We start from the raw sequence: 27,902 nt of genomic DNA, 5'->3' as shown, positions 1-27,902 counted from the left end.
TGGAAATGGATCCAGTTGAAGAGGTCTGATCTACATCAAAGACAATTGGGTCTGGTCAGAGTCTAGTCACTATTCTCAGCTCTGGCTCTGTAAGGGGCTTTTTGAGGCTCAGACTTTTTCTGACATCCTTCTTTGGGATGTGGAACTTTGCAGTCCAGCCACACTGGATTCCCCCAGAGCTCCTCCTCATGAAACCCTCAAGTGGTTACACTGCTTCCCCCAGAGCTTCACTGATGATGTGGTCACACTGGGCTCCTAGTCCAAAGCCTTCAGGGACAACATGGCTGTAAAGCAAGGAACAGGGTCTTAGCAAAGAAATTTCTTGACCATGCACTTTTACTCTAGAACAGTGGTTCCCAAACGTGTTCTGCCGCTTGTGCAGGGAAAGCCCCTGGCGGGCCAGGCCAGTTTGTGTACCTGCCGTGTCCGCAGGTTCAGCTGATCGCGGCTCCCAGCGGCTGCGATTCACTGCTCCAGGCCAATGGGACCTGCTGGAAGTGGCGGCCAGTATGTCACTCGGCCTGCACCGCTTCCTGCAGCCCACATTGGCCTGGAGCAACAAACTGCGGCCACTGGGAGCCATGATCGGCCGAACCTGCGGATGCAGCCAGTACACAAACCAGCCCAGCCCGCCAGGGGCTTTCCCTGCACAAGTGGCGGAACAAGTTTGGGAACCACTGTTCTAGAAATTTACAGATATTAGTATGAAGAACAACAAATATCCTCAGACACACCCTCATCATGTAAGAGCCTCACCTCTTCTGTAAATCTGAAGTCTGTTAGCATTTCAGTCTGGGCAGAGTCTCTCCTGCTCTCTCTCTCTCTTCAGCCAGTTCTGCTTACATGTGGCGATGGTTGGTCTCCAACTCAGAGCAGCAGCTCTTCTTAAATACAGTCTCTGTCTCCTTTTGCCACGTGCTTAGCTGAAAAGCTCCAGCCCCTCCCTCAGTAAGGCACTGGTGCAGAAAACCCTTTGTTCCATGGAGGTGGGTCAATAGTTAAGAATCATTCAAAGTTGATAGCCCCAGTTTGTAGTCCCCTTGGCATCTCTGTGACAGTCCTTCAGTGAAGTGTCAAGAGCCTTTCCTGGGCAGGATAGCTATCAGGAATGCATTTAAATAGGCTTGCCTTGGGCAAGGTTAGATGTGTTCATCAAATAATACAAAATGGAGGTCCTAGTAAAATAGAGCTTCAGAATACAAAATGGAGTGCACAGTTTGATCCAGACACACTCATTCTTTCCACCAGGAAGAGATTAAATAACATGAACAAACTCTCACATTTGTGCCTACCCTGTTTTTCATAAGGAAAATATAAATTGTTATGGTTTATAATATCAGCTTTTTTTGCTAGATCCCTTGATGTGAAAAGCAGTGACCCTACACCATCTAACAAGCACACGCTACCCACCAATGATACATCAGAATTTCCCTGAAGAAGGAAGAGACTGGGGAGGGAAGAGGAAGTTAGCGCTGCTAATTAGAAAGTTTCTAGCAATCAGGACAAAACCATTTAATTAACCACAGTCTCTGTGATAGCAACCACACTATCCAGAGAGTAAAGCCAGCTTTATTAATGTGGCATAAACTCCAGCATAGCTAGCATCCAAAAGGAGACAGATGTCAGAAGAATGATGTGACTCTTTCCCTTCTGGAAATTCCTGTTTGAAATTCAAACGCTTTGCTAGGTGACAAATCACCTAGATGCCTTTCCATCATTCTGATGGGGAGAGCTCAGTGGTTTGAGCACTGGTCTGCTAAACCCAGGGTTGTGAGCTCAATCTTTGAGGGGGCCATTTGGGGATTTGTCCTGCTTTGAGCAGCAGGTTGATCTCTTGAGATCCCTTCCAACCCTAATATTCTATGATGGCTGGCAAACTGGCATCAGCCACTTCCCTTCTTTGGGTTCTGTTGTTACAGATTTTTAAAATTATTCTGAAATTGTCTCCTCTGTTCCAAATCAGGACTTGAAATTCCAGAAATATTTTCCAGAAATAATAACTCTGTGATTTGCAAACTTTATATATACACCTCTACCCCAATATAATGCGACCTGATATAACACAAATTAGGATATAACGTGGTAAAGCAGCTCTCCGGGGGAGAGGGGGGCTGCGCACTCTGGTGGATCAAAGCAAGTTCGATATAATGCGGTTTCACCTATAATGTAGTAAGATTTTTTGGCTCCCGAGGGCAGAGTTTTATCAGGGTAGAGGTATATGTATTGGCTATAATATTGCCTCCAAATATCTATGTCAAAAGGAGTCTGAAATAGCAAAATTAAGCCCTCAAAATTAGGTAATGGCACTATTAAGGTTACCATTACAACTTACTTTTCCCCCTATACAGTCTTTAACTACATGGTCACATAGTATTTTTTCCACAGGACCCCCTGCTTCATTCAGCGAATGGGTAGTTGTTCAATATTTCTTTTTATCTTCTTTATTCAAAGAATGCCCCCAAGCTTTATTTAATGCACACCATCCAAACTCTATACCAAATACAGAATTATTAATTTCCTCCTGGGTGCTGCTGTAGTGCTCTCACCATAGTATCTGAGTGCTTCACAAGAGTTAATTAATTTATTTTCAAAACATGCCTGTAAGATTAGATGGTATCTTTATCTCCATTATATACATGGGGAACTGAGACACAAAAGATATCAATGCCAGAATTATCAAGTGTCCACTAACTTTGGGTGCTCAACTTGAAACACCTGGTACCTGATTTTTCAAAGTGTATGTAATCTTTATACATTCAAGGTACAGCTCCAGTTGACTTCAGTGTTAGTTGTGAGGGTTCAGCACTTCTACAAATCTGGCCCCATGTGTGGTTGTTTGGGCACCCAGAAATTGAGGAACATGCTGGTGGAGGCCAACTGTGAAAATTCGGGTAAGGTACCTCTCCAACATCACAAAGGAGCTCTGTGGCAGAGACACAGATATAATCCGAATCCCCAGGGCAATATTCAGCTTTCTTTAACCCCACTCCCTCTCCAATCAATCCTCTGATACCAACCACCTCCTTCCACCTTTCCTCTTTACAACTATCTACCCTCTCTTCCCTGCCCCCAGCTCCTGCCCTCTTTCTCCTCTGCATCTATCGCACGCTCTGTGCCCTGGTGACTGCCCGACTCTGCTCTGGCTCCTACCCGCCTCCCTCTCTCTCTTCTCCTATTTATCTCACCATCCTGGCTCCTACCCTTCATTCCCCTCTACTCCAGTCCCCCTTCCCCTCTACTTATGTATATACTCTCCAATACATCCCTTTCCTCTCTGCTCCAGTCAACCACTACTATGTCCCCCAATGGCTCGTGCCCGCCTCCTCATTTTATCCTCACCACTCTCTGTTTCCTCCACCCCTCTCTATCCATTTCAACCCCCTCTCCCCACAAACACTCTGTACACCTCTGCCTTCCTCCATCTGTTCCATACAGCCTGCAATAGAGAGAGCATTGAGAGCAAAAGACAGTCAGTCTCTCTCTGCTCTCCATTCCTGTGGCTAGTGCCACTGCAGCCCCTGCCAGACAGGAAGCCCAATTTCAGGGAAAGTCCTACTCTGCTCTGTAGTTCTGGGTTATAGTATGTTCAGTTGCCCTGTGAGGGTGGGCACCCATGGTCTTGTCAGCAGCTAGGAGGTGGGAAAGATTGTACAGTGCTGAGTACAGTTGGCATTGTCAGAGAACTTAGCTGCCAATCTCTAAGAAGTTTTACTGCCTATGTACATGCTGAGATTTTTTTTTGAATTCTTAAAAATTGGCCAAACTTGGGTTGGTCTTTTTGTTTTATTTTTTTATAAGAACAGTGAAAGGCAGTTCCCTAAAATCAGAGTAACTTACCTCTCTGCCAAATGTTCAAATCCCTGCTTCATGAGAACGGCCATACTGGGCAGACCAATTGTCCATCTGATTCACTATCCTGTCTTCTGACTGGCCAAAGCCAGGTGCTCCAGGGGGAATGACCAGAAAAGGCAATCATCAAGTGATCTTTTCCTGTCGTCCACTCTCAGCTTCTGGCAATCAGAAATTAGGGACACCCAGAGGACGGCTTGCATCCCTAACCATCTTGGCTAATAGCTGTTGATGGACTTATGTTCCATGAATGTATCTAATTCTTGTTTGAACCCCGTTACAGTTTTGGCCTTCACAACATCCCCTTGGCAATGAGTTCCACAGCTTTACTGTGCATTGTGTGAAGACGGGATTGGAAGTTCTCAAATAAGCATTTGTATGAATTTTTTAACATGAGCAAAGGAATGTATTTTTTTCCTAATCTCGTTCTTGGAAACAGCTGAACCATTTTAGCTGAAACTTTCCAAAAACTTCAGTTTGAGTCAGACATCTGATATGAAGAAATTCATAGAGTTTGGCAATATTATAAGCAATTGAAAACAGGATATTGTAGGGGATAGGTACCCTTGACAAAAGCTTACCGGCTCCATCTGTAAAGCATCCAAAAGCAAGGGCAGTTAAGTTCTGGAATAGGCTTCTAAGGGAGATTGTGGAATCCCCAGCTTGAGAGGTCTTTAAGAACAGGTTAGACAAACCGCTGTCTAGGATGGTGTGGGTATACTTGGTCCTGCCTCAGCTCAGGTGGATGGACTAGATAACTTCTCGAAGTCCTTTCTAGCCCTATATTTCTATGATTCTGTGGGACTTAAAGGAGAACTTGTATTGGAGAAAACTTGGAAATGAAAACTTTAAACAAAGGAATCAGTGTACCTGGCAGTATTTTTTAGCTTTCTGCTAGGTTTTATTATTACAGATGGGTGAATAGGGAACATTATCTTTCCAAAATTTTTCTTTTGTTATTGTTTAAACTGTTTATTTCCTTTGGTTGTCAAAAAGAGCGTGAAATTACAGGGAATCTGCATGCACATCTTTAACATTTTGAGTCAGGATTGTTATAAGAAAACATCTTAGACCTGATCCTACTATGAGCTTCATGCAGATGAATCCTTCAGACTTCTAAAGTCTTCAGTAGGGCTCTATATAGGCACTGGGGTCTGTCTATGCAGAGTTAACAGTAAAATAGGGGCCATATTAAGGAAATGTAGGACATGATGTGCCTAACTGAGGCTGTGAGGAGTCAGATTTATGTCTCTTCCTGTAAACATTTTAAGTAATGGAGTTGTAGTGGCACAAATATTTGCATAAAGCAAATCTTAATGTCACAGGCACAAGTACTTGTGGAAACTGAATTTCACATTCCCATGTGTGACAAAGTTGGAATTTTCTGCAATACATCTATGAATGATAAGCATGGCAGTGATTTACTGGACTAGGGATTACTATCATGTTGGTAAAAATGGTTAAAAAGCTGCCCTTGGATCAGAGCCAGAGCCACAAGGTATCTGTATCTGTCTGGGGTTGTATGAATGGGATGTTAAAGGACTGTCTGAAACTGATCGTATCAATTAATGATCTGGAAAGGCAATTGGAACTCCAGTTGTCCGGACTTTCACATCTAGCTATCCAGTAGCCAAGAGGAAGGAGATTTTTTCCCTCACCTCTCTTCAGGGAAGCCAAGCAAAGATCTCAAGTGGTAGAATGAAGGAGAAGGGAACCTGGTGGCTGTGTTAGGAGCTGAGATCAAAGAGATACAAGAAACATTCATCTCTGGAACAAGAGATAAAGGGACAGAGAGACAGGCAGCCAAAATGGATTCCACAGCAGCTTTACTGGGTAGAGCCCTGATGTTGGCCAGTCTGAACTCTATCTTCACATTTGCTTCTCTATACTAACGTAGGGGCTTCCCAGTGCTGTTTTCCAGTTGACTAATAAACCCTGCTCTGTTTTGGAAAAGTTGCCCGGTGTCATTGCAAATACTTGCTGAGGTGCATTGATCCCTGAAGAGGAAATAAAAGCTCCTGTTCGGAGACTATCTCAGTTGGACTCACTTGGCAGAAACAGGAGTGCGGCAGCACAGAGGTGCTGAGATTTTGTGGCCTACCCTTAAGGAAGAGTGGGACCCCTTTACACACTGAAGTGATTCCTCCAAAGGACTGTTTAAAATCTAGGAAGTAGCACAGATCCTGTGGATCCATGATACCATGCATGTGAGAATTCACGTTAGCCGTGCTTGTGTAATGCCGACAGACCACAGTTGTTAGTGAGCAGGCTCAAACCTGGGACCTCTGAAGCTTAGTGCATGAGCCTCTACTGCATGAGCTAAAAGCCATATACCTATTAGCTAAGGCCTTAGAGCAGACTCATTAATCTCTTTCTCTAAGTAGTCTCAGTGCTACTAGATGGGCCAGAGCACCACACCCAGGAGGTGTATGGGTTACACTTGCACACTCATATAATAAGAGAACGGAAACTATAGTATGTGACTTGTTTCACTAATCATAACTAGCCAACACAGCACATGATTAAAAAATGGCAAGATGATTAATTTTGAATAACACATATATTTGAGAAATGGTTGTCTGCTTGTGGGTGTCCTGTGACAAGAAGAAGAGCCTACATGAGTCCAGTACATTTTTCGTTATGAATTATTTGCTCAGATCTAGTCACCATTAAAGGCATTTATGATACCTTCTTTTTAAAATGTTCTTTACTGGGGTTTGATTAAATGCCCAAGTGAGGATGTCATGTACTCCTTGTACATGGCAGGTTGCAGGGCTGCTACTAGCATGTCAGGCTTCTGCAGCAGATATAAACTGACAACAGAGCTTCCATCATGTTGAGAGAGATACAGGAGATGTGTTCTCTATGAGATACGTGAATGCACTGTGCTGCCTATAGACGTTACCAGCTCAAGTGAGGTGTGTTATAAGTGGTGTCACCTAGTGGCTGTACATTATAATATAGTTTGAGCATTCCATTACAGAGGATACATTTCTAAATGTCAAGAAATGATGTGTGAACTCTGCTGTCTGAAAGAATTTTTATATGTAGATGAAACACAGGCTGGAAACACTATACAATTCTGAACAAGATCTCTGCTATTTTACTGGGTTAAGACCTATGTTGCTGATTCTTTTTATGTTTCCCTTCATTTTTCTTTGTAATGGTATCAGAGCTCAGCTGATCTATTGGAAAATGGATTTTCCATCCCACAAAAAAAAAAAAAAAAAAGAGAGAGAGACTCGAAAAAAATGTTTCAACTCAAATTGGGACCAAAGGCCCAAATTTTGATTTTTTTTAAAAACATATTTCTGCATTTTTGTTTTTTGTTTCAGGTCAGTCAAACTTTTTCATTTTGATGAATTCAGAATGTTTTGTTTCAATTTTGATCATTTGGAATTTACATTTTTAAAATTAAACAAAAAGTTGTTGCAAAACAAAAAATTGAAACCATCTTTTCTAAAAATGGCAACGTGGGACTTTTTTACCCTCTCCCCCCAGTGAAATTTTGTCAAAATTGATAGAGTTTCACAAAAAATTTGATTTTCTCTTAATGACATTTTCCAACAGAAAACTATTTTAACCAATAAATAAATAAATGAAAAAAATTACCAGTTCTAATGCGGCACCCTCCTGCTGTCCCATCACTTCAAGAATGCAGCTTAATTCCCCGGCCTTGGTCTACTCTGCATTCATACTCTCTCCTTTTCTGTTCCACAATATTGTTTTCTCTCTCAGCCAAGAACTCACCTGGTCCCTATAATGTCTTTTCTTCTCTCTCCAACCCCTGTGCCTTCCATGAAGTGTTAGAAAGTTGTTCTGATGATACTAGACAGGTGGATGAACCAGCTAACTGATTCTAATTCATCTCACTGCCCCTCACTCCTCTGCTTTCAGTTACACACTGTGCACAGCATAAGACACGGACTCACACAGATCATGGGAGCTGGGAGGCAAGGAACTGAGAGAGGGAGCCAGCTGGCTACCCATCCCATAGTTATGCAAGTAAACCCCATGGATTTGAAAGAAGTGGCAGACATAAGAAATTATGAGCAGCCCTTTAAATATTAGGTGTATCCCACTTCAGAAGTAGGGTCTTTTGAGTGATTTCAGAGCACAATAGGATCCTGTATCCATCCTTTATGGATATTCTGGCCAGGCGTGAATGCTGGTGAATTTCCAAGGTTATGGTGAGTTCTTACTGCTGAACTTGGCACAGACTGAGATGTACAGTAGCCGTGACCAAACTCACAAGTTATTCCGCCCAGATGGAGAATTGCTATTGGCATAATTATAAGGAGTATCTTATTCAGGATAGTCTGGGAGGAGAATTTACATACAAAAGAGTGTTCTGTAAAATGTCTTTAGGCTGCGGCTTAGTGGGCTTGTCCCCAGGAAGCTATAGCTACAGGGTTGGCTAAATGATGAATTCTCTGTGTCATATTTTTAACACCTGAATAGCCTCATAGTATAATCTAATGGGTTTAGAATCCATACAGCATTTGGTGGTGATGTGCATAGATCTGGAAAAGGCAGTTTCCTGTTCCATAGAATTGTATCTGTAACTAGTGCTAATAGTGCACAAAGTGCCACTAGTGTATTTTAACTGGTCCTATTTGTAGGTAAAACGAATGTGTACAAAATCTATTGCCTACCCTGTGTAGGAAACTCTGATTGATGTTACAGTGATTTTCTCTGCTAAATAGTCATCATGACATAGAGATCAATTGTGCCTTTTAAGGCATCACATGATGTCGGGAGCAGTGTAGAGCAGCAGCCCACCAGCAATTATTCTCTAGTACTAGATTATATGCCCCTTGAAGGCATATGCACCCTCTTATTTGAAGGAAGAAAGGTGCCTTAGTTCCACCTCCTGTCCAACTCTTTTGGGGTGGATAGCATTGCTAGCTGTACTAGCTAGGAGTAGTCTGTGGCTGTATCCAGGGGCGGCTGCAGGCACCAGCGCAGCAAGCGCTTGCCAGGGCGGCAAGCTGCAGGAGGCAGCCTGCCGATCACTGTGAGGGCAGCAGTCAGGTGGCCTTCGGCGTCATGCCTGTAGGAGGTCCGCCAGTCTTGCGGCTTTAGCAGCAATTCAGCGGTTGCCATGCTTGGGGTGGCAAAAAACATAATGCCACCCCTGGCTGCATCCTGTGTAGGACAAGAGAAAGGAGGCTTTTCCTTGTGTCCTCCATGATACTCCTTGCATATGATTGTGGGGCCAGCCACTGTCTGGCCCAAATACATGACATTAACAATATGTCAGAGTGTTTCAGATGGCAGTTCATAAGCACACACCACAAGTGAAATAATGACACTATAGATGGTGCTTTATTAGTTGCACTGTTGGGCATGTTATAAAATGGTTAGCAAGGTCTTCTATTCTAATATTTAGTAGCATAGTAAATGCTTGCAATGCCTCACACTTCAGAATCGAAGATATTTAATGGCTAAAATCTGGTGATCCGAATTAATAGTTATAGTTTCATTGTATGCAGCTTTATGAGCCTTCAGTTCATTATTAGATGTACTCTGTGTGGGTGGGGACGTGCACCTATACATGCATATAGTTTATGTCGCAAACACAAATATACCCATATTTTATATACAGCTTACTGATTTTCAGCATAGTATTTTTTAATTTTTCCCTTTTTGACAACTCTTTGTACCCATCCGTTCTTAAAGGTTCAGCAAAAAAAAAAAAAAAAAAAAAAGCCAGTCAGATTAAAAGTTACTGTATTTTTCTGAAGTGTAGAGAGAAATCTAATTTAAAATTAGATTTTGATTATTAAACAGCTCAGCCATATACTATAGTTTAGGTGAAAATGATGTATTATAAAGTATGCAAAGGAGTTAATACTGTATTTCTTAGTAAATGTGAGGTTCATAAAGTCTTTATGCCTGTAAAACATTTAATTAATGAAAGTCAAACATGGATAAAAACAATTTACCCTGATTTACAGACTCCCTTCATCTGGAAACAGCTGCTTAATGTTCTTCTTAAAAACACAGCTTGATTCTTTCAGTATTAACAAGCTATTATTGTGAGTTATGTCCCTCTTTCAGTGCATAAATTCACTTAAAGTGAATGTAGAAAAGTTTATAAAATGCAGGCTTAACGTTGTTGTAACATATGTTGCAAGGTTTTTAACGGTGACAATTTTGATTAAAGACTTTTTTGCTTTTCTCTTGTAAATTAAGATTTCTTCTTGCTTGCTCTATTTTTTAATGTTACAAGAACTGAAGAACTTAATGACTTGTAAGTGAGGGTATAGTAAAGATAGTGGAAGTCAGAAGATCTTGGTTTGTGCCTTCAGTCTTGGACCCACTTATTCTTGACATAGCCCAAACAAGCATAGCTCTAATTCTGGAAAATCTTTGATGAGTTAGCAAGCTGTCAAGAGGGTGAAGGAAATCGTTCTTGTCACAACTCAGCTATAAGACTAGAGCTAACAACCCAGTCAGCTATATGTCCAAACTGACACACAGAACGTGCTACTTGTATTATTTTCTTTGGCTGTTTGCTTGACAACTGCAGAAGTGAAAATCTTCTTTTAGCATGCAACATCCGTGCAAATGTTACAGTACAGTACAGCATAATACCTCAACGTTATAATACCGTTTTTTCCAGATAAAAATGCTTGTGGTCGTTTCAAGATAATACATTTTGAACTATCTTTTTTTCAATTACAGTAACGTTTATTGTTTTGAAAGATAGGGTAGAATTGTTATATTACTGTATACAGCCCTGACCTTGAATTCTGTTTGCACGGCAACAAATTAAATACAAACAACACCATTCCATCCCCATCAGATGGCATGAGTGCTTTGTAACCTCAGAATGCAAATAGACTGGTTAGTCTAAAAACACAGGAATCAACATATTTTCTTGGTCATTGTTTTTTCTGCATCTGTCTGTGTTTATTTTGCTTTCCTGAATATCTCATGAAAGGACCAGCCGTAAGCCAAGTAATGGACTAACTAAAAGCATATAGTACATCTTCAAACCTTTATATTTTTCTGAAAAGAAATTGTTTTTCCTTTCTTTCTCATATTTCAGCCCATCAGTAGCCAAGTTAGTTTTAATTGTTTACATGCAATACTCATTATGAGAAATTGCTAGAAAATTAGCTACTTATGATTTTTGTTATTTATTTTATGCTTTGAGATTTAGGTGGGTGTATCATAATATCTAGTGGGATAAAGTAAAGGGAACAATGAGAAAGAGAGAGAGTTATACCACTTTAAAAAACTTGAGTGAAATAACAGTAATCCACAAGAAGTTTTAATTTTAGATTTAGAGGAAGTCAGTAACACAGGCAACTGACTAGCTTGCTGTTTGCCATAAACACATGAATACAGCAGGCAGCCTTTTTGGTTTCATTATTAGATTATGGATCATGTACTTTAAAATGTGTATTAATGTGCCAATTAATACTATTTCCAGGTTGACCGCCAATCCCAGTTTATTCAGGGCTATCGAGTAATGTATCGCCAAACATCAGGCCTGTCTTCTCCAATGACGTGGCAGAATTTGGATGTGAAAGTCCCTACTGAGCGCAGTGCTGTCCTAGTCAACTTGAAAAAAGGGATTTCTTATGAAATTAAAGTTCGACCCTATTTCAATGAGTTCCAAGGAATGGATAGTGAATCAAAGTCTGCCCGTACGACTGAAGAAGGTTAGTATAATTGTCAAAAAAAGCAGCTGGCTTCCCTATCTTGTCTGAAAGGAGAAATCATTGTGTTCACTGTGAAGATTGCAAATAATTTTGTTCTCATTAGTGTCCAAAACGTCTATACATAATTCACTGAAGATTTCTCTCTTTTGCATGAAAGGCTGGCTTTTGGGTTTCGCCTAAGTCTATTTGAGTGGTATAATATTATGGGGTTTGCATTGGCCAGTCCTATGCCTCTCTTCTCCAGAAGAGTTACCTTTTGTCTCTTCAGTGTGTGCAGAAAGTAGTTAAGGGTTTCTGACACATGCTCTGCAACAGCATTTCCTTTAAAGTATGCAGGCTGCTGGTACAGCAGATCCAGTCCATGGTTTGCAAGTATAGAAACCTTTTGCAGATGACTGAGTAATAATAGGCTTTCTTTTCTGAGTGGGAAGTAACATAGATGGATGGCATGACTAGGAGAAGAGGATGGGTGAAAGACTCCCAATACTGCCTTTAATGAATGTGCAAAAACACTAAGATTAGTCCAAGTAGCACACCATTCTTGAAGCAGCCCTCTGTGGTGCTAAACACGGTGAAACCAGTTGTCCATTACTCAGTGTCAGGAAAATATCCTTAAAACACAGATCAGAACATGCATACGATACAGAAGTAGCAACCATCTTATAACACTGAAATGAAGAAACAGCCCTCTGTACATCATGCAACATAGATGTATTGTTCTGCTTAGAAAGAGATGCTTTTAGAGTTGGCTGGAGTGTAGAGAAAGGAGAAACTAAGCTGACTTTGACGTAATTATTCTCCTCCCCCACACACACACACAAACACAATTTTTTAAAAAAATCTGCCTGTCTGTTTATCTAATCATCCCTATTTCCATAGTATCTGAGCCACCATTAGCATCTCATGGATGGTCTTGGCCAAACTACAAGCCTGGAGTTAAGAGATCTGGGTTATCTTCCTGGCTCTGCCACAGACTTCTTTTGAAGCCTTAGGCAAAAAATGTAGGCCAAGACATTCAAAATGGGCATCTATTTTTTTAAAATCTTAACTGTAATCTTTCTGGTTTTTTATCATTCAGATATGGGTCTATGTGATCTCCATTGCTCAGAGGGTGTTGTGAGGAAGTTAATTCAATAATGATTGCAGCATGCTTTGAGATCTTGGAATGGAACATGTCATCATCTTTGTTGTTGTTATTCTTTTCACCTTCAAACATGTTATAATTACTTAATTAGACAACAGTTAAGTAAGCAACCCTGGGATCAGTGCTGTGAGTTAGGTAGTTGCTGTCCCTGTTTTGCAGATGGAGAAACTGAGGGTCCTGTGACTTTTTTGAGATCATACAGGAAGTCATTGGCAAAGGCAAGTTAAGAATTTGGGAATGCCTGACTCCCATTGCTTCGATTAGATCATAAATCCTAAATTGTTCAGTAAAGATTAGCTTCACTGTAGTATGAACAAAACTTGTTTTAAAAGTTTAAAAAAAAGAAAATTGGAAAAAGCTTACTAGGTTGAAATTGCTTTGCTAGAATTTCACTGTAGGATTTTTCTCCCCCTCACTAGAGGATTTTATCCTTGTCCATTCTCAACTGATTTTTGTTGTTTATTTAGTTCATCTAAGTGTCTCCTGCTAAAATTAAATTAAGACTCACTAAAAAAGAGAAAAGGCTTTGTATCTGTAGTCTATTTCTGTAAAGTACTTCAGGAGTGACATTTTCATTTGTAACCCTCACCTCCCAGCAGAATCTGTCTGGTAATTTCCTACTTTAAAGGCCACTTTTCCTTGCGGAATAATTTTCTACACAGTAAAGATTTTTAGAACTTTCCTTGCTTACAGATATGTTAAAGTCACAGCCCATGTGTATATTAGTCTAAGCTTCAGCCATTCTGTTGACTAGTGTCTTCTTCAGAAAAAATAAATGTTGCCACCTGTCAAATGTCAGCCACTTTAAAAGATTCCCCAACCCCCACAGTATTTAATTGCTTGTGTAAAAGACTTTTTTTTTCTATCAAATCATCAATAGGTAACATAAGCTTCCGTGAGAAAATTAGTGAGTGTATTTCAATGGCTGTTTCCTTTGATTCTTCCAATTATCTTTGTAATTACCTTGCTGTTCATAGGCTTGAAAGATAGTCTCAAATAAATGATGAGTATGATTTATTTCTCATTCATACATAAAAGAGTAGTATTTTTAAAGGTATCACACGTGTTGCATTGGCATCTGATTCTGCTCTGAAAATCAGACATTTCAGACCTTACTTTTGAAAAAGTTATACTGTCTTTAGAGAAACAATTTGGAAGAGTACTGTGAATACTGTATATTTTTGAAACATCAAAATATATAGCTTTGGCAAAGGCAGTGTACTACCAGAAAGAAGTTTCAGCTTCTTTACTGGATTTAATTTGATGTAGAATGTTACTTCTGAGGTCTACCTCCAAAAATCAATTTCACCACAGTTAGACTTTTCCTCTAGATCAGACATTTGTTACAATTCAGTATCCATTCGTCTCCTACCTCTATGGTCTTGTGAAAGTAATAAATGGAATTCTGTTTGGTTGCGTCTGGAAAAGATGAGCAGTGATTTCGGTTCTTTCATATCTGTAGCAAGAAGCTGAGCACTGGAATAATTGATCTGTCAAGAATCATGCAAGGTGTTCTCCACAAACCAGCAGCAAGAGAAATGAGAAAATAGTTTTAAAAAATGTTATTTTTCAGTGTGGGCTATTTAATAACTACAGCACAGTCAGACAACTGGTTTAATTTATATCATGGTGCCAGCTTACAGAGCAATATTATCATAGAGAGAGAAGTCAGGACTGTCTATACACACACACACGAGAGAACTGGACAAATAATAATGGATAATGTATTTGATAATTTTCAGGGTTTTTGTTCATAAATTATCCTAAAAGCTGAACATGATTTTTTTTTCAAATTCATTCATTTATTTGAAATTCCTCAGGGAATTATTAATACTTGGTCTGTGTGTTGTTTGTGACCTGTTCATTGCACATGTAGGGTATTCTAACCTTGAGCTCTCTTGTTCAGTGTTCATTGGACACTGTTTTCATAGTGTCCACTTGCTGTTTGGATTAGACTGACTCAAGGCTTCTGATTGCATTTATTAATTTCAATTTCACTTTCTATTAATATTACTCTGTATCGTCTTAAAATTTGCTATTTCCATTAACATTCATTCCAGTAAATTATTCACTATAATAGTCATAAAATATAAACTCAAAGAAGGAATTAATACAGTTGAACTGAAGTTTTTTTTTTAATCAAAATGAATATTTTTCAAAAATATCTTGCAGTATTTGTCCAGTTGTCTATCTCTACATATGTTTGTACAGTATATATATGTGGTGTATAATCTTTCCATATGTGTTGTGTATTTTTGTATATAAATGAATGTTATACACGTTAAGGAGGGAAGTGAATGTATTTCAGCAAAGCAGTTCATTATATTTTAATGTAAAGACCATAAGCAACTTAGTTTTAATCTCTGCCATTATAATAATAATGCAGGTGCAAGGGTGTGGCTTTAAGTATAGAAGACAGTACCCATGTGGGAAGCCTTACCAATTGGTAGTATTGGGAAGAAAGAAAGGGAATAGGTTCAGGAATGGAGACCCCAATGGAGGATGGTTATAGAGAGAAATGTCCTACAGGCTCATGCATTTATTATTCATTTTCTTTTAGAATCAGGTAGGTTTATTTACATTTTTGTTGTTAAAGAGAGAATAGATTTTTTATATTGATACTGTTTTTATTATGTGGCTTAGTTCTGTTTCAAGTGCTACAAAACTTAGGTCCTAGTCTTCAACTGCACCAATTTGATACTCAGGATGGTTGAGGAAAGTAGCTTTAGACCACCTTTCTGCCTCACTGATTTGGATTGGCCACAGGCCAATTTGCCTCTGGAGTAACTTAGAGCAACTCAAGTGCTGCACAAGTTACATCAGCTACTGCAGTTCCTTAGAGACTACTACACTGCCATAGATGAGTAAAGGACTGTGGTACCACACTTATCTGCTAGGAGGCACTCAAGTGTTGAGAGCCCTATTATGATTTGATACTAGAAGTGGGATTTTCAGACCAGACCCCAAAAGAAGGGAAAGATGGAGGCACTCCTGTTGATCCTGCAACAACAACGGGCAGCAATGCAAGAGCAGAAGAAGATGACAACCATAAGAAAAGAGGATACTACAGCCAACCTGCTGCTAATGATCATCATGATAGAGCAACAACAGGGAAGTTTGGCAAGACTCCAGAATGCTTTCTATCATAATATTTTGAAACATACGGGGAAAGTTAGTGTCCTGAGGGCTATGGATAAGAATCTTAGGTCAGAGCAGTCCCTTTAGAGAGGTCAAGCAGGATATTCCTACAGCTAGGGGATAGGAGGTGGCAGTTAGGAAAGTAGATAAGAGAGGCTTTGTGTGAAGAACCCTAGGGCCTACAAAAGTGAAGTGGCCTCATACTTGTGGGGACTCTTCCCCCTCGATCCAAGGTTGTGGCATTAAGTATAGAAAACAGTACCAGTAGTGAAGGCCATACCAGTAGGTGGTATTGGGAAGACAGAAAGGGAATAGGTTCTGGAATGGAGACCCCAATAGAGGATGGCTATGGAGGGAGGTGGCCTCCAGGTTCACGCATTCAGAGAGCTTGAGGTAGGTCAAGATCCCAAGCAGGGAGACAAAGATATCCCAAGCCAGCAGTGAGCTCAGAGGAAAAGAGCAGTGTAGGTGGGTCCTCCAGGCCTTCTTTGAGAGGTTTCACAGAAGTAGCCAATCAGTACCCAGCAGGCTCAGATAAAAGGAGCTGCCGGGCCTTAGGAGTCAATTCCTGGCTCGGACAAGAGAGGTAAGGCCAGGTTCTCCTCTCTGACCACAGGTGCTCAATGGATAGCCAGAGTTTGATGCTGGCTGCATTTGAATAGCTGGGTTTATAGGGAGAGAGAGAAGACCCTGAGATAAGAGTGAAGCAAACAAAATATAAATTAAAAAGGGGGCAGGGGGAGGCTAAGTAGGAAGCAGCCCAGGGAAGAAACAACAACAAACTGAAATTAAGCACTATGTGGCTGCTATGCATAAGGTCCCTGAGTTGGAACCCAAAGTAGTCAGAGATCCCAGGTTCCTCTACCAGTCACAGTGGTATAAACCCAAAGAAGGGGACATAGCTTATTTAAGAACCTAAACACAGAGCTAAATTTAAAGGGTCCAGAGCTGGGGCTGAAGACTCTAGTGAAGGCAGTGTTACTGCTCATTTATTGAACTCTTTACTATCACAGAAGTGTTTCATTTGGACTTTGTGACTTGGTTGGAGGGCCAAGCCACTGAAGCCCCACCAAGGTCAGTTGGCAGCAGATGGTTCCAGGCATGATAAAAAGACTGTGTACCACACCCAGCTACTAGGAGTCTCTCAAGAGGTGAGATCCCCCCATTATAGTCACTAAAAGGAGTTGAGTTTAAATTCCTGGATCCAGATTTGTAGGTCATATTCTGCAAAACAACAGGTGTAGTCGAGAAGCCATAGGAAAAATTAATGAATCCTAGATTGACTCAGGAAACTTGAGTGATCCTGACATTCCAACTGTCCTCAGGCTGCCAGGGCTTTTGTAACCCAGGCATTGAAAGCCAGGGAAGATCAAAAGGTGAATAGGGAGATGACAGTGACTTTGGGCCCACTTTTCAGGGAACTATGATCCAAGGATGTTTAAACAATCAGGAAAACCCAGTAACGAAAGGACTTGTCCAGAGTTTTGGTGCCCTCAGAACTAATGGAGCAACAAAGTGAACCAAGTCCTTTATGGACAGGAGTACAGAGCTAAAGGAGAAAACTGAGGGAAGGGCTTCAGTTGGAAATCCTGGACCTCAGTGAATTTTTTGTTTAACGGGACAGAAATGTACAGAAAAGAAGAGGTGGATATTTTTATGGGTTGGGTTCAATATCATTGAAGCAGAGGGAATCTAACTGCCACCTTTCATGTAAAATAGTTTTAAGATGCAATTAAACTTCTTTATGGAACCACGTAGCTGAAACAATAGAGGCCTCAAACAAAACACAGGCACATGTCACCACCTACAACAATGGCACATGTGAGGTCATTCAGAAATTTTGACTGTATGGGTGGAGAGGTTTTGCTATTTGGAGTGGGGATGCATGTGAGAGAGATGCACACCACAAAGGCTTACAGATGTTCATTAGTTCATTTTATCATCCCTTGATCATTCTGTTATGTGATGTTATGGTCAGTTAACATGCTATTTCATATATAATTTATATATGCTAAATAGAAATAAATTGTAGGATTATACAAGTAAAGGATTAATAAGTATTTAGGAGTGATGAGTGTGTATTATGTGTATAAGTAAAGCATGGCTGGAATGCAAGGCCTGCAGGCTGAGACCTGTAAGATGTTAGTTTAGCCATACTAGGTCCTAGGCTTAAGAAAACTTGACAGGAGTGGGTGAACTGGGAATAACCCTGTGCAGTAAAGTCACGAGTTTAATGTAAAGATGTGCCAACATGTGATGTTACGGAAAGTAGATCGTAATGACCGCAACGTATTGTCTAAAACCACTAGACACCTAATTGTAATATCTTTGAATGTCTGTCTTGACTGCAGGCTACATGTTTTGCGTAGATGCTAATGAGAATAAGAGGAACTAAGAACAACCTATGAAAAATGGGGCACCCCAATAGTCATGGGATGTGGAAGAACAGATAAGGAAAAAAGAGCACTTTCATACATATGTGTAAGGAGTTAGGTGTAGTCAGAATTACAATATAATAGAGGGTTCCATGATTGGGGAAAAGTGGGAAAACCCAAGGAATGATCTCATCCCTCCAGCAGGAACCATACCTCTAGCAATGATCATCTATTGAGAAATCCATCAGACCCTAGAATATTTTTGTGGATCTGTGCATGACTGCAGTTATAATTATTGCATGGTTTTTTGTAGGATTTCTATATTTATGGGTAATTGTAACTTTACTTACTGCTTTAATAAAACTTGCAGTATGGACAGGACTTTGTGATTGTGATTGTGTCTTTGATCCCTATCCTTGGACTTCGTGTGTTTCTACAGCAAGGGTGGGCAACCTTTCAGAAATGGTGTGCTGAGTCTTCATTTATTCAGTCTAATTTAAGGTTTTGCGTGCCAGTAATACATTTTAATGTTTTTAGAAGGCCTCTTTCTATTAGTCTATAATATATAGCCAAACTATTGTTGTGTGTAAAGTAAACCAGGATTTTAAAATGTTTAAGAAGCTACATTTAAAATTAAATTAAAATGCAGAGCCCCCCGGACCGGTGGCCAGGACCCGGGCAGTGTGAGTGCCACTGAAAATCAGCTCACGTGCCGCCTTTGGTACACGTGCCATAGGTTGCCTACCCCTGTTCTAGAGTCTCCACATTTGAAAAAAGTGCCAGAGGCAATTTTCACTCTGTTGAGCTTCAAACAGTAGCAACCAGAGCTGAACCCACGGTGGTGTATTATAACACTAAATTCACTTTAAGAAAATAAAAGGCTACACAGAGGAAGAGCAGAAAGACGGGGTATGGCCTGGATGAGCACTTGGAGCATGGCCCCGAGGAAAAGCCTAGATAGAGAAATCTTTTTGAGCTGAGTGCTATGTGAAAGAGGCTTCGAACTGTGAGCAAAGAAATTGTCATTTTTCTGATTGTTTGATTCCTGCTCTGTCCCAGAGAGGTCTGAGCACTGGTATTCTTTGTAAATAAACAGGATTGCTTCAGAGAAATACCTGACTGCATCATCAGTTTATCCTCCTAACTGGGACAACCCACAAGGCCCCAAAATTTTGGCTAATCCCTCAAATCAAAAGGAGTAACAATATATATGACCATTTCTCTGGCAATGTGAGTGAGATTAAAGCCATATATGTTTTAACTCTTTGGCCAGGCAAAAATTGGAATATCCTACATTTAAATACCTTAAGGATATGTGTCTTTAAAAATATCCCCTTCTGTTCATCACTAGGCAATATTAGATCATGGTGGGGCAGTGGGGATAGGGGGGTAAGAACAATGTTTAGGGCAGACTGAGTTAGCAGATTTAATTTCTGTATTCAGTCGCAACCATGTGTATAAGAAAATGATTATAAGTCTCAGACTAATTCTAATGTAAACTTGAGACATGCTAAAATAAATAAATAAACAAATAAAATAAGAGTGATTTGTATTGCTTCTCTGTTGCCACAACTATTGCATTTTCATTCAATGCCATGCTTCTCTTCAGAAAGGCATTTTTCATAACTGTCGTTGCCCAAGAATGTATCCATCTCCAAGCCCATGAGAGTGCAAACTTCATAGATTCTCTGCTTGCTCTTACACTGTGTAAGCAAAATTAATGATCCAGCAACTGCAATAATGTCATTCTTCTATTTGTTCCTTCTACCTGGTACAGCTCCAAGTGCCCCTCCACAGTCTGTTACTGTTCTAACAGTTGGAAACCATAACAGCACAAGCATCAGCATTTCCTGGGACCCTCCCCCGCCAGATCACCAAAATGGAATCATCCAGGAGTATAAGGTAGAATTGATGTACAATGGGAAGGATGTGAATTAAGCCAAATTGTGTGGTTGAATTATAGAACATCACTTTTTTTTTTTTTTTTAAGTATCAGAGCAGTAGCCATGTTAGTCTGGATCTGTAAAAGCAGCAAAGAGTCCTGTGGCACCTTATAGACTAACGGGTGTATTGGAGCATGAGCTTTCATGGGTGAATACCCACTTCGTCTGATTTTTTTTTGTGTGGATTTAGATTTCGACATAATGAAATATGCATCTGTATAATAACAAGCAGAGAGGTCTGAGCAGTTATACCTTTTTTTCCCAAGTTAAGCAGCATCAACATTATATTAAAAACAAAACTGATCTGTGAGGGGGAGAGGAGTCATCTTGTACTACGCACCACTCTAGGCTCGGGGTGAATCAGCCAAGCTCCTATCTTAGAACTCCCACAGCCTGACAGGGAAGCTGGTAGTGGATCAGCCAAAGCTACTCCTTCCTCTCTGCCCTGCAACAATGCTGACTCAAATACTTAAGTGTAAAAATCACCAGGCATGACCCTGAGAACACAAGTTCAATTTGTAATCAAATGCAAATCTTCCACAATCACCTTTTAAGGGCCATAATTTAGAGAACTGCAGACCACAAGCAGCCTCCCTGGGGCAACGGGTTGAACATCACTAATATAGCCAATGCTTGCTGTATCTGTTCCTCAGTGGGTTAGTAGATCCCTTTACTTATATTTTGTCCTCCATCATTCATGTGGTGTCTGCAAGGTGTCATCCTCAGAGTCTATATCAGTCAGTGGTCAATCCCATGCTCTGACCACTTATGCATAAATAAATGTTTACAACATGGATATGCTGCAAAATGCTATCCAATGGACTGTTCATCCCACTCCAGTAAATAAATACCCCTCAGCACATAGAATAACAGAAATAGCCCTGCACAGCAGATGTAATAGTAGTAAAACCCTTTCAGCCCTCATCACATCTTCTACCAAAATGCCAGGGGGAAATGATGGGCTTGGCAGCATACATGCTGAGGTCAGAGAATTAACTTGAGAAGCCATACTCTTGGAGCAGATTCAGCATTGGTTTCTGTCAGTGGAAGCTAGTGGGAATTCAGGAACAAAGCTCCAGATGCAAAAAAAAACTGCCAGAGGTTGCATCTGGGGAAAGTGGCCACAACTTCCCTTCTTCAGGGAGAAATCCTATTGGGGATGTCAGAAGATTGTGGGTAGGAGGATACACTATTTCAGTGAGTATCTTCAATAGCCTGAGCTAGTGGGCCTCATATGGAGCCTCTGGTGGAAAAGGAAGCTGCCCTGCCCCAACAGAAGTCCCAGAAGAGTGCAAGTGTTGGAATTGCCACTTGTGGATGCAGTTTGGTCATCTCACACAGGAAGGTGTAATTTATACCCCCTGCTCCAATGTGGGCGAATCTAACTCAAAGATGGAGGAGGGAGGCAGGCACTTAGTTTTAAAATCAGTTATAGGCTCTTTTATGTTTCACTCTTTTGAGTGGGTGTTTTAAAGACACACAATATTTGTTTGTAATGTATTAGTTTGTTGTTTTGTTTTACTTGGTTTGGTCAATACCACAATTTATTAAACCAACTATGCTGTTGAAACCTCATTTTCACATCAATTCATCTTCATACCAACTCCAATATGTCAATATTTGCTTCTTATAAATTCCATTAAAAAACTGTCTTAAGAGAATGTTATGACTTCGCGGTTAAGCATTAAAAACATCAGAAAATGCGTAAGAGTTATCCACACAACTTTAACTCTTAACTTTTATACATATGCATTGGGACATAGGCCAAGATTTTCAAAACCTAGGAGACTAAATTTGGGCTCTTAATTCCATATTTATGTACCTGATTGACATGATTTTCAAAAATGACCCAGTAGCTGCCATTTACGTCTGTGGAAAGCATTGTATGATCAGCACTTTTAAAAATTAGGTACCTCATTTAGGTACCTAAATAAGTGTGAATTTAGAACCCTACCGTTATGCACCTATTTTTGAAATTCTTAATTAATCTGTAATTACTTGCTTATGTGATATTTCTCTTATTAAGTAATATAATATCTCAGCATTTTCCTATAATCTGAGCTACACATTTTGTTTCTTCCTTCATTTATGCCTACAACAATTTCATTGTCAAAATAGTCTGAAATGCCTTCATTAACTAAGTACTGGTTTGCAACCTTAGTCTGCCTTAAATTAGGAGCGCCATGTAATACTGTACTTTCCTAGGACCAGATCAGGAAAAATCATGATGACTCCTCCCCACTCCCTCATGCACCTGGCCAGGACTCTGGCCAGCAAATAAGCTCTATTTGAGCCAAGGGAAGCAGGGATTCTTCTGTCCCCCACTCCTTGCTTACAGGGAGGTGTAGCAGGTGAGTAGTCTCTGGTACTGTGAAGCTAGAATCAAAAACTGAGCAGTGCCAAGCATAGGAGCAATGGGGATGTTACTCCTGCTTTCTCTTCTACTGAGCCAAGTAAGGTCTGTGATAATCCAGCCCTTTGTCAGCAACCGCATGTTGTTTTCAACCAGCAGCACCTTCCTTTGGTACAGTAATTACATACATGCATATATGGGATTTTTTATGTATTGGTTCCCTTGAGTGGAATTAGAGTGGTAGTTAATGCATTCTTTAATATTATCGTAATAGTCTCCACAGATCCCTTCAAGTAAAAAAGAGTCCCTGAACATCTCAATGCTAAAATGTCTCAGGAAATGCTCATGAATAAATATAAGAGAGAGAAGCAAAACTGCCTTGAAATAATATACCACTCGTGCCACAAAGTGCTGGTTTGAAATATGGCACAAATCAGGATATGTATGAAGTATTTTTTGTGTTTGTTGAACTACCTGGTAAAATAAGTCAGACTTCAAAATTTAGATTCCTGAACAATTTCAGTTATGACAGCAACAACATAGCATAGCATTTTAGAAATGGCACACACCCTTTTTCTACCAAGATAGAAAGCTGAAAATACTTAAAAGGAAATTTTGTATAGTATTCTTAGGAGTGTTTCAACATGCTTCTTGTTGTAATGTTTGATGCACATTTTCTATTCAATAGAAAAAAATGAGACTGAAAAAATAACTTTAGGAAACCATAGGTTATAGCCATAGTAACTGAACAAGTGCCTGATCCAGCAAAGATGTATGCATATGCTTAATGTCATTAAAGTCAATGGGTGAGATTCTGGGCTATGCCTCTAAGAATTGCAGCATGGAACTTACAGCCCAGGGGCATGGGGAAGGAGGTGATTTTAAGCCATCTTTGAACCCTACTGATCCTGGGCTGCTTGGGTCTTTTTGAATCCCATCCCCAGCTGCCTGTGGACAGTAGTAGCATGAAGAATGTCTGCCATGCTATGTGCTCCACCTCCAGCATGCCTCTCCACCTCCAGCACTGTTCTCAGCATTCCCCCTATGTCAGGGCTGGTAAGTGGGTCCTTGGAAGATAGCATGTGGCAGTCTTTCTCCATTCCTGCACACTGTTTGGATCTAGGGCCTTATGCTGCTCTGGCTCTTTTACCTGGTGTAAAGAGGCCAGAGCAAGAATGAAAATTTTAGCCATGTGTAAAGTTAAGCACATGCATAAGGCTTTGCAGAATCAGGCCTAAACATTTAAAGGAATTTAGCAGTTGCATTTCAACATAATATATGTATTTCCAGTGCAGTGTATTAATATACAATATTTGTGCACCACTGTTTGCAAGCATGATTATTTTCATATTGTTTTGTTTCTCCAATCTCTACCCTAGATCTGGTGCCTAGGTAATGAGACTCGGTTTCACATCAACAAAACAGTAGATGCAGCCATTCGCTCTGTAGTGATAGGTGGCCTATACCCTGGTATTCAGTATCGAGTGGAAGTTGCAGCAAGTACCAGTGCAGGTGTTGGAGTAAAAAGTGAACCGCAACCCATAATAATTGGTAAGTGATTGTCTCCTCTATTTTATTTTACCTGTTTAGTATTTCTGAAAAGCTTTCATAAATCACTTCTGAAAGCATAAAAATCCAGTGGAGCAAAAAAACAAGGTGCAATTCAATTTGAGCTATCTAGTTAACTTTAAATGTACCACTGCCTGCCAACACTGCCGCTTCCTCTTCTGTATAGTTCTCACAGCTAATAAGATGAAATAGTTCTTCCTTTCCTGAAGCATATTAAAAAGCATAGATTATCCTGCACAGCTGATTTAATATTTTATTACAAATTTACCACTCCTACAGGTTGACAGATTTATAGAACTAGCTCTCTTATCCTGTTGAGATGCTCGTAGTATTGCCTTACTTGAGCTGCTGCTGCTCGAGGCACTGTTTAAAGTTGGTTTTCTGAGCATTTGAAGTTTAGCACTTCTCAGCTATCCCAAGCAGATGGGCTTCCTTCTGCCAAAGAACAAGCGGCCTCTAGTCCAACTAAAGAGGAAAGCTGGTATTATCATCTCTTTCCTTTGAAATTACTGGTTCTTATTAGTGGTTTCCGTGCTCAATTAATTTCATGACCTGAGGGAAACCTAGAACCTTATCCTTCTGAGATTCTTCTATAACAGTAACTAGGGGTGGGGCAGGCAACTGAACAGATCTGAACTGAGTTTTTTTGTTGTGGAGATGCATTAAAGTGCTTTGAGTATAGGAACTTGTTTATTAATTTGATCTGTTTGAACTATGGCTTTGGGCCAACTGTTAATGTTGCTTTAAAATTTTGTTATTACTGAAAGAGTAACAAAGTTTTGTAATTGCCTCTTCTATTTCTTATACTGTGCCTTTCGGACTCTTGGCAGAGACTACTGAAAATGTGGAAAAGTGGAAAATGTAACTAAAGCAATGTCTCAGACTTAGAATGTTCATTTGAGTTGGGGTGAAATTCACCCTTCAGAGAGAAGCCAGCACAAGACCTAGCTCCCACTTAAGTCCTATTTAAGCTTCATTTTTAAGTGGTTAATGACCTTCACATTACAAATGTATCCTCTCAAAAGTAGGGCAATGCAGAAGTTTAGATTTAGGTTTTTTCTCTTGTATTTCTTTTTGGAGAGGAAGTCTGAAAAGAGAGATTAAGATAGATCTACCCTTAGAGTGAGTCTCTTCATTGAAGCTTCATGGGAGTTTGTATGACAAGGAAAAGAATCTTGCAAGACTGAAAATAATGAACTCAGCTATTACAAAAAACCTTGGGAAGGATACTAGATATGAATCTGGGGCCTCCCTTCAAATGATCTCTACCGAGAGACTGACCTTTCACTTTTAGTTCATTACTTTTGAATGACCTGATTTTTGTATGAGGTGTCTCTGGAAGTACTGCTTTAAGGGTTCAATCCTGCAAGGTGCTGAACACAAATGGAGCTAATCCAGCATAGCATTTAAGCATGTTTAACTTGAAACATGTGAGTAGTAGTCCTATTACTCACTTGCGTCAAGTTAAATATGTGCGAATGTGCTTTGCTGGACCTGGGCTACAGTGCTCAGCACCTTGCAGGACTGAGCCATCAGTCCTTCCCTGACTCTTACAAAACTGGTTAATATACCCCAGAGCTACATGGAAAGATATGTTTCCATGTTTGTGGAAGAGACATGAGCATGTAAGTACATCATAAATCGGAAAATGCCAGTTGGAACTTACAGACTTTTACTTTATTCATTGTTATACTCATAATGTCATTTAATTCTTACTTTAATGATCCCAGAATATCTGCCTCAACAATCTTGTCTGGTAGCACTTTCTACATATTTAATGCCCTTTAGATGAAAAGTGACGGATAAGGTCTTTTCTATTTTGATTTTGGTTCCCTTTTTCACTTACATTTCCATATTTTTTCTATAGTTTATAGACTATCTTGATATCATCTTTGATGAAATTACAGATTTGGTTGGTAAAGGTAATAGTGTTGATGTAATATAGTTAGATTTCCCTAAGAGATGACATGGTACCACATGATATTTTGATTGAGAAACTAGAACAATGAAAAATCAATATAGCACACATTATATGGATTAAAAACTGGCTAACTGTCAGGTCTCAAAATGTATTTGTAAATGGGGAATCATTATAGGTTGCAATCCTCAAATACTTATGTAAGTAACTTTACTCATGTAAATAGAGTTTCCGGGGGACTTGATAACAGTTGTCAAATATGTGAAGGGATGTTATAAAGAGGATGGATCAATTATTCTCCACATCCACTGAAGGTAGGACAAGAAGGAATCAGCTTAATCTGCAGCAAATGTGATTTAGGCTAAATATTAGAAAAGACTTTCTAACTATAAGGAGAGTTAAGCACTGGAATAGGCATCCAAGAATAGTTGTGGAATCCCCATCATTAGAAGTTTTTAAGAAAAGGTTAGACAAACACCTGTCAGGGATGGTCTACTTAGTCCTGCCTCAGTGCAGAGACTAGATGACCTCTTGAGGTCCCTTCCAGCCTTGTATTTTGGTGATTCTGTAATTTATGCCCCTGGGACTACTCAAGTGAATAGTTACTCACATATGTGTGTTTGCAGGATAAAATTTTGATTACATGGGGAAGGGACCATAATGTGATTTTTTTTTAAATTATCTGCAGAACTATGTTGCAGTATAAATAATACGACAGTGATATCTTACCGTGCCATCCTAATGACATATCCAGATATCTATAATAAATTTTTCTTCCCTAATTACATTAAAATATTTTCTTACTGTGATTTGTAATTACAGTCTTGAAACTATACTTTGATTGTTTGGTCTAATACAAAGAAACAGTTATGAATTGTGTTCTTTCTATGAACTGCATGTGTCTTCAAACCTTGCAAAGCTTCTATAAAGAAATATATGTCAAACTTGCTATTTCTAGGAGAAAAAACCTAATTTTTTTCTCACCAGTGTTGAGGATGCTAGCAAAGAAAATGTAGTTAGATTGTAAGAAGAAATAATTTTTAAAACAATATTGATTAATAATATAGCTATTATTTCAGTAATCAGTTGGCATGTTCATACTTATATTTTTTAATTAGTGTAATAATCTGAGGAACAGCTGCAAACTTTCACAGTAATAGGTACAATTGAATCTGATGTGTCTAATTAATTTTTGGTCCATATTTCATTATATCTTTGTCTGCAAGAACAATGGAGCATTACAGGTTACACACATCCCTCATATGTGTTCTAATTTGTAGAATTGACAGCATTGTTATAGAAACACCTGCAGTATATGAAATAGTACATTGATACCTTGGATGACATATATATTACTTTTGATTAAATATGAGACAAATAAATACAAAATTAATGTAATTTGTTCCCCAAACTCCTTACAATTAGATTAATTTTGTTTTACGACAACAGGAAACATGCATCTGTGTTCATTTACTTTTCAGCTACTGAAATCACAAAGCATATGTTATTTTGACATTTAAATGAATTATTACTTTTGCACATGTAATTGCTAAGCACTGAAGGGTAGAACAAACATCCAGGCTGCTAACTTAGAAGCTAAGTTGACCTAATTTGGAGGCAGATTGCATCTTCCTCTGGAAGAGGCTCTGGGAGGGGATAAAGTCATCTGAAAGCTCCTCTGAGGTTCTCCTTGTGGAGTTTCTTGTGCATCCACTACTCATGGAGGACCTGTTTCTGACCTCATTGTGAAGGCAGAATGTCCAGTCCAGGGCTTAAGGTTTCTATAGGGAAATAAGATTCCTTTCTGTAACCTTTCTGCCAGGTGGTAGTAGTAGCACCAAATGCTATGTTCATATCTTAGGGTTTCTCTTAACATTACAAAACAGAACCAGCTCGAGCCCCCACCCAGAAATCTGGGAAAACTAATCATCATGCCT

At 39.7% G+C, this 27,902-nt stretch overlaps 2 protein-coding genes across 23 annotated transcripts in view; one reads left to right on the top strand and one right to left on the bottom strand.

The window, feature by feature from the left end:
- LOC127054628 (uncharacterized) overlaps positions 1-27,902 on the bottom strand; it is a 600,194-nt gene that overhangs the window by 272,107 nt on the left and 300,185 nt on the right. The window lies entirely within an intron of this gene.
- ROBO2 (roundabout guidance receptor 2) overlaps positions 1-27,902 on the top strand; it is a 1,593,247-nt gene that overhangs the window by 1,497,621 nt on the left and 67,724 nt on the right. For all 22 annotated transcript variants that reach the window (XM_050956226.1, XM_050956216.1, XM_050956330.1 and 19 more), the window contains 3 exons: positions 11,294-11,525; positions 19,960-20,084; positions 23,858-24,029. In XM_050956226.1, coding sequence (XP_050812183.1) covers positions 11,294-11,525; positions 19,960-20,084; positions 23,858-24,029 — 529 coding nt within the window. The remainder of the gene's footprint in view (positions 1-11,293; positions 11,526-19,959; positions 20,085-23,857; positions 24,030-27,902) is intronic.

The sequence above is a fragment of the Gopherus flavomarginatus genome, chromosome 1, assembly GCF_025201925.1.
Source record: "Gopherus flavomarginatus isolate rGopFla2 chromosome 1, rGopFla2.mat.asm, whole genome shotgun sequence".
Taxonomy (NCBI): Eukaryota; Metazoa; Chordata; order Testudines; family Testudinidae; genus Gopherus; species Gopherus flavomarginatus.
The sequence above is the reverse complement of the archived record's forward strand: the minus strand, read 5'-3'. Positions and strand labels throughout refer to the sequence as shown.